The following is a 10,404-nucleotide window of genomic DNA, read 5'->3' on the forward strand; positions in this document are numbered from 1 at the left end:
CGAAAACTGCTGTTCACTTGACCCACCTCATCAATATGAGATCCTGGGAATAAGCCTTCCCAGCAACATGGGATGTTACATGTTTAATGAAATAATATTTGTCCTCCACATGCACAACATGTGATGTCTGGACAATGTGGGTAGCCATGAACCTGGGAAGAAGCTGTGACTACAAAGGCTGATTTATTAGAACTCCAAATGATGTGAAGAGGTTGGAATGTTGCAAGTCCAGAGACAAATTATCTTGGGTTATCTTTGCTCCCTCCTTAGCTATCTTTGCTCACCTCTGTATGTGGTATAACATCCCTGTGACTTTTAGGTAAATCATTTGGAATGCTCAACAGACCCCCCAGCTTCTACCATGTTTGAAAGTGACATCTAATTGAGTGGCAGACAAAGTGACAAATCAGAGAAAGATTTGACAGAATAGGATCTGCCCAACTCTCAGGAGAAAAGAGAGCAAAGAGAGGCAGTATGAGAAGGAACATCACAGGGTGTGAGAGAAGGAAGCTGTTTTATCAGGGCAGTTTTACAAAGACAGGCTAAAAAGAGAACAAGCTAGACATGGGTGAAGACAGAATGAGCCAGAGAATGAGGATGAGCCAGAAGTTTAGAACAGATTGACAGTTTGAAGCCAAGCAGAGCAAAAAGTCAGAGGCCAGGATACAAAAGCAAGATTGAATCAGTCAGACTGGAAAGGAGTTTGAGCCAGAACAGCTGAGTTGAGCCAGAACAGCCAGCAAAGTTCAGAAAGGACTAGGAAGGGAAGAGCTTATTCAGCAGTCAGTCTCAGAGGCTGAAAACATTGTAGGCTGTCTTAGTTAGGGTTTTGCTGTTGTGAACAGACACCATGACCAAGGCAACTTTTATAAGGACACATTTAATTGGGGCTGGCTTACAGGTTCAGTGATTCAGTCCATTGTCATCAAAATGGGAGCATGGCAGCATCCAGGCAGGCATGGTGCAGGCAATCAGGCAGTCATGGTCCAGGAGGAGCTGAGCTTAGACTTTGAGATTAAAACACCTTGTAGCATCCCCAGTTGACTTTCCTTGTGCTTGAGGAAAAGATGTGTGTTCTCAGCTTCCTGCTCCTGTTACCCTGTCTGCTACCTGCTGCTATGACTTCCTGTCTTAGTCCATGCTCTATTGCTGTGAGGAGATACCATGACCAAAGCAACTCTCATAAAAGACAGCATTTAATTTGGGGCTCCTGTTTCTAGAGGGAAAGAGATTAGTGAAGGCATGAGACAGGGGTTGAAAGGTAGAACAAGTTCCAATGAGGGAGAGACAGAGAATATTGAAATGGAAAAACCTAGAACAAGGAGGAGGTGGGAGAGACTTAGGAAAGGGGCCACAAATAGTGATCCTGCCAGAAGAAGACACTGGGAGGGTGAAACTGTTAAGAAGTGTCAAGGACAACATCCCAATCCAAGGGTGTCCCCAAAGGAATTAATATTTGTCATAGAGAGGCCTGGAGAGGTGTCCTCTTCTGTGTATAGGGCACAGGGAACTTCCTGGTACATTGGTGTGAGTTGCATCGAGCAGGCTTCAGCAAACAAGAGAGGGCAGAATGGGCAGCTCCAAGAGGACACATACCTAATTAGACAAGGAGAAATGATGATTGGTACATACATATGTATCAACAGGCAGAGGAGAAAAACACCCTAGGAGGCCGACTCCAAATTTGGAATAAAACAAGGCCGGTGTCAGCAGGCAGTGTAGGCAAATGATCCATTCCCAGGAGGGTCAAATCAGTTTGGTTCAGTTAGGAGGGAAAGGGATTTTGGGGGTGAAGGCAGTATCCCTATGGATTTCAGACCAACTGTAAGCGAGGGCACAGTGAAACCACTGAACTGGACCTCTCTGTGGGTAGAAAAAAAGGTTTAATGGGGATCAAATTACCAAGTCTCTGGAAGGGGGAGCAAAGTGGTGGGAAAGCAGGTAGGTTTTATGTGATAGTCAGCAGGGTCTAGATGTCTGTCCTTGCTGGAGGTACTTGACCTTCAGGGGAGGATCAAGAGAATTAGTGGTTTTCCTGGCAAACAGAAGTCCATTTTGCAAGGTCCCTGAGGAATGCTGAATTAAGGTTTGCTCAACAACAATCCCTGGGTTTACCAGGTCACATGTTTCTGTTTAGGACAGTGTCACCAGCACTGACATTTTGGAAATTTACTTTGAACCTAACACCTTTCTTTCTTCCATCTTTGCTCCTTATTTTCTTTTCTTCCTGTGCTTTTTCCTCCCTCCTTACTTCCTTTTTCTTCTTGACAATGTCTCATGTGGCCCAGGCTGGCCTTGAATCCCTGCTGTGTAGCCCAGGCTGGCCTTGAACCTCAGCTCCTTTTGGTTTTTCCTTCTGATGCTGCAATTACGGACATATCCACTACATCCACTGCACATTTCTGGAGCTTTCTTTTTATATATTTATATGAGACAAAGTCTTGCTATGTAGCTCAGGCTGGTCTTGAACTTGCCATGTTTTTCCGGCTCTGAGTTCTGGAGTTACAGGCATGAAATGCTGTCCCCAGCTCCCCACCAGACCTTTCTGAAGATTCAAGCATCTGCCTGGAGGTCAGGAACTAGACAAAGTGTTGCCCTTACAGGCTTTAGGGCTGTAGGTTAGCGTGGACAGGTGAATGGTCAGTGGTTGGGAATTCCTGAGGGAAAGCCCCCTACAAAGGCTGATGAAAACGTAAACTGTGGAAGGTTCCTGGTCAAGAATCTAAGTACAAGCTCTCTGATGAGCAGATAAAATCTCTGGCACGCTGTCAGATAGCACCTTCGCCGAAGTTGAGGATCCCGTGTGCATTTCCGAATGCCTTGATTTTGTAATTTTCTTTGTCCTGTTACATCAAAATCTACATGAAAGCACTCTCACATTTGAGGGGAACTCTATTTCCTGAGTCTTGGTCACTAATCTTTTAGCTCCAGAATAAACAATCTTTTATTCACTTTGAGATGAACATCGTGGTTTTGTCTTTTGTTTGTTTTTGTAGATGAACAGCTTTGAGGAGAGCAAGAGGCAGACGAATCGCTGGCAGATGAGCAGAGTCAGGTGGTCCCAGTCAAGAACTGAAACCCACTGGGTTGGTCTGAGAGAGAGTTTGGCTCTTAAGACATGGTCTCTTTTTCTCTCTCTTTTTTTAAAATGTATCGGTGTGAGTGTGTGTGTGTGTGTGTGATGCAAACTAGAGTCATCTGAAAGAACCTCCATCGAGAAAATGCCCCCATTGCATTGACCTGTGGACAAGCCTGGCACATTTTCTCCATTGGTGATTGATATAGGAAGGTTCAGATCCCCAAGCATGGTGTCTATGAAAAAAGCAAACTAAGCAAGCCAGAGGGAGCAAGCCAGCAACCAGCATTCCTCCACGGTCTCTGCCTCAGTTCCTGCCTTCAGGTTCCTGTCCCGAGTTCCTGCCTGGCTTCCCCCCAACAATCGATTGTTAAGCTGTAAGCTAAATACACTCTTCCTTCCCAAGTTGCTTTTGATCATGGCCCAACAGCAGACACCTAACTAATCTTAGGGTGGCAGTGTGGTCAGGGCTTTCCTCATCTCTCGCAAGTGCTCCACCTCTGAGTGACATCCCCAGCCCAGGCTCAAGTAAATGCAAAGTGTTTTCCCTGTTTAGGGGCCTTTGATGGGTCTGCTTTATTGATCTATCTGTCACAGATTGGGGCGCATTTTTGGATGGTGTATATTTAGGGAGGTATCGTATGATATAGTTGGTTGTGAACTGCTGCCACCCACTGGGTGACTGGTATGTGCTGGCCCTGGGGCAGTCTGAGAGGCCGTGGCTAGTAAATGTCTGAGCTGGACAAAGCCCAGTGCTACCCTGTTCTTGGAGGCGTCCCAGTTACAGCCGCCATGAAAGACGAGGAGCTTGGCTTTAGTGAGTGCTTGTGAGGACAAGGTGGCATTCGTGTGTATTTGAACAATTACACTAACGCCGTATTGTTAGTTCTTGTATGGCTTAGATCTTCGATGTCCCCAAATCCCATGGGTGGGACAATGTCAGCCAGCTGTACTGTGGCACCTTTGGGAGGCTGTGCAGTCTTTAAGTAGAGCCTAGCAGGGGTCAGCTGGGTCCTAGGTCACTGGAAGAGTTAAAGAGGGATCTAGGGACCATGACCCTTCCCACCTTTTCTTCTCCTGGCCACCATGAGGTGAGCAGCATCTAGCACACATCCGATTATGATGTAATGTGCAGAGCACAGAGCTAAACAATGGGGTAAAGAAACCATGACCAGGAACCTCTGAAGCTGCTACATAAAAAAACAAACCAAAAAAAACCCCAAAAAAACCAGAAAAAAAAAAAAAAAAAAAAAAAAAAACCCACCTCTTTTCTTCCTTGTAAATTGTTTATATCAGGAATTTTGTTACAACAGCAGGAAGCTGGTTAACACAAATATAGAATATTTATGGAGCACTAATATTATACAAAACGCACGGGTAAGGAAGGGAGTCTCTTTGCTCCTTGGGAATCCAAAACATCCATGTCTGCCTAGCACGGGGCTGACCACTTTTGAGATGTGGGTGGTCTACAGGCATTCTTACAATTTTATAGTGTTTCCACATTTCCCTCTATTTAAAATGTTTTTGTTTGTCACAAGTCATATGTGGTTCTCGTTTTAGTGAGCACATAGGGCTCAGATTACATTCAGTGGTCATAAACAATAATTATTAAAGTATCTCTCTCTTAGACAGGGTCTCTAGAGAAGCTTTGCCTTGAACTCCTTGTACAGTTCAAGACGACCTTAATCCTCCTGCCTCTGCCTTCTAAATGTTGGGCTTATAGGCAGGTCGCCTCCATCCCTGGTTTATGCAGAGCTGGGGATCGAAGCTAGGACTTCAGATATACTAAGCGAGGGCTCTACCCACCGGGCTGCACCCTCAGCCCCTAAATTACTAGTCTGTATAAAGCAGCAAGTTCCCAAATGGAGAACGTTTGTCGTCCAAATCTTTAAGACCTGGCTCTTTGGTTTTGTGTACCAGCCCAGCATCAGAAAAGTTCTAGATTTGGAGTTTTCTCAAGTGGCCCTCTGGTCACACTTCTGAGGTAGATGTGAGCAGTCCCGGGTCATCGTGAGGAGGTGAGAGGATTTCATCCTTGTCCAGCTCCTGAGGCCCTGGCTCAGACGGGGGTTCCGAGGCACAGTTGTCTTCAGGGTTCCGCTTGCTGCCTTGAGACTCCTCGGTGATGATGCTTAATTTGTCGAACACTTCGGTGTCATCGTCCGGGGGAGGGAAGGAGAACAGCAGGAACGTGCTATGATGAGGGTGGCTCAGAAACTGCAGGGAAGTGAGAAGACAGTTACTTAAGTGCCAACCCGCCTCCTCCCCCCACATGCTCCTTCCTTTTCTTGGCCTGACTCAGATTCTATGCAAAACCTTAGGGATAGAAAACTGCAACTGCAAAACGCAACAGTAACATTATAGCGGCTCCTTGAAAGAAGTTATCAGGTGACTTAGCCAGGCCTGGGGAGGCTGCGCACACAGGCAGGTATATTCTCCAGGGAAATGAACTGAGGTTACAGAAGAGTTCACAAGTCTCCTCTACTAGAGCTAACAGTGACCAGACAGCAGCCAGACAGCAGGACAAACAGCAAGTACCATCCAGGGATGGACACACAAGTGCAGACATTTCAGCAGAATATCATCTTGTTTTTTTAAAGAAATAGAAGATGCAATGGCTCAGCAGGGAATGATGCTTCCCCCACACACCTAATCACCTGAGTCATCCCAGACCCCATGCTAGAGGACTAACTCCTGAACATTGTCCTCTAGCCCCACCCCATACACACGGTGGCCTTGGGCACACTGTCACACACACACACACACACACACACACACAGAGAGACACATACACACAGAGACACACAGACAGACAGACAGACAGACAGACAGATAGACACAGACAGACAGATAGACAGACACACACACACACACACACATTACACATTCTACAACATGGCAGAGTGTTGAAGACATTATGCTAAGTGAAACATGCTAGTCACCAAACAGAAAGAAGGGCCTGTGGATTCTCTACCAGTCAGCTCAGTGAGTACACAACTTGCACAACCACAGCACGGCAGAAAACTGGGTGTGTTGGTGCACAACCATAATCCCAGCACCTGGGAGGTGGAAGCAGGAGAGTCAGCAGTTCAAAGTCGTTCCTGGCTATATTGTGAGTTCGGGGCTAGCCTGGGCTATGTGAGACCCTAACTTAAAAAAAACAAAAAACTAAAGAAGAAAAGAAAGAAAAAAAAAAGAAAAACATGCATATAGCAAATGTGTGTGCGTGCGTGTGTGTGTGTGTGTGTGTGTGTGAGATTGTACTACTCTGAGGGATCTACAACAATCAGCGTTACACAGGTGGCTAGAGAAACGTGACTGTCAGGACGAAGCACCAGGGACTGTTAAGTAGGGTGAGTCTCTGCTGTGTAATCGGAACAGGCTCTGGGGTGCTTGGTGCCACTAAGCTGCATTCTGAAATGTGACTGAAGTGAGGCTGTCACGCTGCTTCCATTCTTACCACAACCAAAGGGGCGGGACAAACTTCTCTGCAGAATGCTCACCCGCCACTCTCTAATACTTCTTCCTGAAAAACAAGATGGCCTCTTAGCCTGATCCCCAAGCTGAGGCATACTCCCCACTGCCATTTTTTTCTAGGAAGCCGGTGTGTGGGGGTGTGAGGGGGTTAGGGGGTGTATGGGGGATGCACAGGCCATGGTTGAATGTGTCACGGGCAGACACCTGGTATTTCTCATGTCTCTTGGGCCAAGTCACTCGCATCCTCTGTGGCACTCTATGTTGACCTTTAACCCGGTAATGTCCGGTACAGTGGCCACAAGCACCTGAGGCTATTAGTCACTTAACACGTGGCTGGCTTGGAAGGAGTTGTCTTGTGAGCGTGAAGTACAGAAGAGATGTTTAAGACTTTGTATGAAAAAATGTAAAATACCTTAATAACTTAAAAACCTACTGGTTGAATATCGAGATGATTTTATTTTAGGTGTCCTGTGTTTCATAGAATCCTGCAATACGGAAACGGGGCGCCATGTTGGAGAGCTCCATCCAGCTTCCTCAGTTCAGCCCCCCTGAACTTGAACTCGAATGTGCCATGTTGTTATGTAGTCTGTGTCGTGAGTCAGACTGGGGTTGCGGTGCTGTGGGGAATGTTAGTTTGCTCTTCACCCGATCGCCCTTCTTCACACTCCATATCCCCCACAGCTACTGTGAGGCCCACTAGTCTCTGAGGTGGGGGACTCAGACCAGATAGGTCGCTTGCCTGAACCTGCCTGGCTTTCACCAGCTCTCTTTTCCTGCCTGACCAGTTTCTTTGATGGGGAAGCCAAGCAGTAGAAATCCCAGAGGAGGACTTTCCTCTCTGGTTCTTGGGTGACGAAACACCTTCCACCCAGAACCTAGGGCCTGCACCTCTTTGTTCTTGTTCTAACTCAGCTTCACACCAGCACATCCTGAGAGTCTCTGCTCCCTGGAGAGAGTGCTGCAGAGCTTGCCTGTGCTGATGTCCAGAAATTCTCTCTGCTCTCAAACTCTATGGCCCTATGTCCCGCTTCCTAGCTATAGAGGATGCTGTCCTGTGCGACCTCCAGTCCCTTCATAGTGGCCCTAGCTTCTAGAAATTCTGGCAGCTGAAATTGCTCATAGTCGGGTTTCTCTCTGGAAGCAACACTCATAGCCTAAGACCCGGGTCCTTTCCACAGACATTCACTTCAATTGTTGGTGTGTAAACTGAGGCTGTCTCAGCACACAAAGGGACCAGCAGTGCACACAGCATCATTAAAACTGCACAGAGTCAGGGAATCTTCTCTAGGAAGGACTGGAGACCTCGTATGTCAGACAAGTTTGAGGAGTCTCATGGAGAAGGTCCACCAGAGAAGGCAAACGATGGATTGTCCGTCTCGCACTGAGAAGAACGTGTTCTGCTTGACAGATCTTCCTGGGTGCTCAGAGGTCAGACTCCACTGGGAGTAGGGCCCAACGAGGGAGAGGCAAAGGGCACTGACACAGGAACATGGAGCAGAATGGGTCCTGCAGCACGTACGCGGAGCAGCCAGACCTTCAGTGACTACACGCTACCTAAGCCTGATGCCTGTGACCCTGCAGGTCTGTAAAACGTGTGACGGGAAAACACTGGGTGGGCTTCACAGACAATCGCATGAGGACATTTGCAAAACAGAGTAGACCTCAGAGCTCTGGTTGGACCATCAGCGGCAACTCAGTGCAGCCTACGTGGACCTGGCAAATACCGAGTCTCTGACCAAGGGAGATTAGGTGAACACAACCCCGAGGTGGTCACCATAGAGAGCTCCAGCGCCAAACAACCAAACAGCAGAGCCACGAGGCCCCGAAGGGCAGTCTTCATACACAACCTGCCCTGTGACAGGAGCTGTGGCAAGACATCCAATGAACCACAAGCGCACGCAAAGGTACCTCGGCAAGGACATCTACCAGAGCGGTTGTGACTATTCTTTTCAATACTGATCCTGCATCAAGATTGCTACTTATCTTTCAGCCAAGGATTATTGCATCAGAATAACTAGTTTCCTTTCTATCAGTTTACTCTTAAATATCTGTTTCCCCCCACTTCTCCGAGTATACTTAAAACCACCACTCCCCCAACCCCCACTCACTATGACATTTTCCCTGAACTTGCAAATTTCCCTGCCCAATCTCAAATGAAACAGTTTTTCTCTCGAGAGTTCGTGTCATTACACAGAGTGACATTACTGTGGGGCTGCCAGGCCTGTCCTGTCCTTACATAAGGTTAAGGGGATGCAGGCCGGCTATGCACAGGGATGGTACTGTTTCCCCCACCCACCTCACTGTATCCGTTCTGCCTCTGTTCATACTGTGCCCACATCAGGAGACACATCCTCATGACCAGATGGAGGAGGGAAAGGGCAGCACTGCTTTGTAGGGAGGAGGGCACGGTATGTGGGGATTTTATCATGCGAGCAAGCCCTCTATGACCCCCCCAACATCCATGATACACACCCTGAATGTCAGCCACCGTGATATTTCCAAACTGAAAACACACCTCACCTCTTCCTCCCTTAATTCTCCTTTCACCAGTGGTCCATGTGGAGTGTTCTTTCCCATCTCCACACCGAATTCTACTCCCTCTCTGCCTGCCAGAGCCATTACCTATGAACCCAAGGACTCAAAGCTCTGAAGAAGGTGCTATCTAGGTTTAGGGTGGAGGAGGGTTCTGAAGCAAACCTTTGCTTCCTTGGCATTTGGGGACGGGCCAGCACACGGACACATCATGCCCTAGAAGAACATGCTGCTTGGCACTGGAGAGCCTCGACCTTAAAGAAGTCTCTCCTCCTTCCACCCTGCCTACCTCCTTCAGGTGCTGCGGAAGAGATGTCCCAGAATGGAAGGTGTACTTGGTCTTCTTGTAAACGAACCACAGCATGGCAAAGCAGCCCAGGAGGAGGAGGAAGACCACCAAGATGGAGGTTATGAGAATGACAGCCACAATCCAGGAAGGGGTTGTTTCTGATGGGGACAATGAGGCAGGTTAGTCACAGGGATCACATGCCTACTGTGATCCAGCGCAATACCTCAAACTCATGTGGCCATACTGGCCCAGAGGCATGGCTGTTGGCTGCAGGGTCTTGGTGTTTTCGATGAGTTTCTCCTCTTTCCTGGATGGTCTTTATAGTGTGGTTTCTGCCATGAATGATGGCACAGACAGGGATGGGAAACAAGATCCTGGTCTGCTCTACCTTTTTGTGGAGTGGCCAGAAGCCTGCCTGCTCTGGGTTTTGTGCTTTGACATCACAGATAGGGCCCGAGGGAGGCACAGGCACCGTGTGTGGTACTGAGAAGCAAAAGCATCTTTACTCCAACAAGGGCACACAAACCCTCCGGCTGAGTGGCCCAAGTGAGCACCACTGAGTACTTGTCCCTGGGGACACCTGTTCTTCTTGGAGTTTCTGACCAGAGCCTACGAGTGCATGTGCTGTTGCTGACACTTGACCACATGCCTCTGATTACCTGCAGTGAGCTTTTCTAGAAAGGTCTTCCCACCTGACTCCTTCTCTTCCCATCTGAAACATACTCATGGCACTGGGACCCAGGGGTGTCTTCCTCAAGGGCTAATAACCAAGTTTGGGAAGCCAACAGGAAGGATGTCTGGAGAGTGATATCTAGATGCAGGTGGGGGCAGACACAAGATAATGCAGGGTCTGTGATTGGACAGCAGAAAAGGAGGGTGGGCCCAGAGTTTTTGAGAGGCAGGAGAGATAGGAGAGAGAAGGAGAAGAACCAAGATGGAGGAAGAGGACGACCCAGATCTGTGTGGCTTTAAACAGCTACAGGTAGCTACAAATATCTTATAAGGGACAGATTATTACAGAACCATTTGT

The 10,404-nt window shown here is 47.9% G+C and overlaps 1 protein-coding gene across 1 annotated transcript in view; it reads right to left on the reverse strand.

The window, feature by feature from the left end:
* Positions 1-5,047: 5,047 nt before the first annotated feature.
* Positions 5,048-10,404, reverse strand: part of LOC308422583 (interferon alpha/beta receptor 2-like) — a gene marked incomplete at its 3' end in the record, with an annotated part of 55,444 nt that continues 50,087 nt past the window's right edge. Inside the window, exons 15-16 of the mRNA XM_080919216.1 lie at positions 9,375-9,532; positions 5,048-5,293 (exon numbers count right to left, since the gene is read on the reverse strand). Of these exons, the coding sequence (XP_080775342.1) occupies positions 5,048-5,293; positions 9,375-9,532 (404 nt within the window). The remainder of the gene's footprint in view (positions 5,294-9,374; positions 9,533-10,404) is intronic.

The sequence above is a fragment of the Micromys minutus genome, assembly GCF_963924665.1.
Source record: "Micromys minutus genome assembly, chromosome: 7".
NCBI lineage: Eukaryota > Metazoa > Chordata > Mammalia > Rodentia > Muridae > Micromys > Micromys minutus.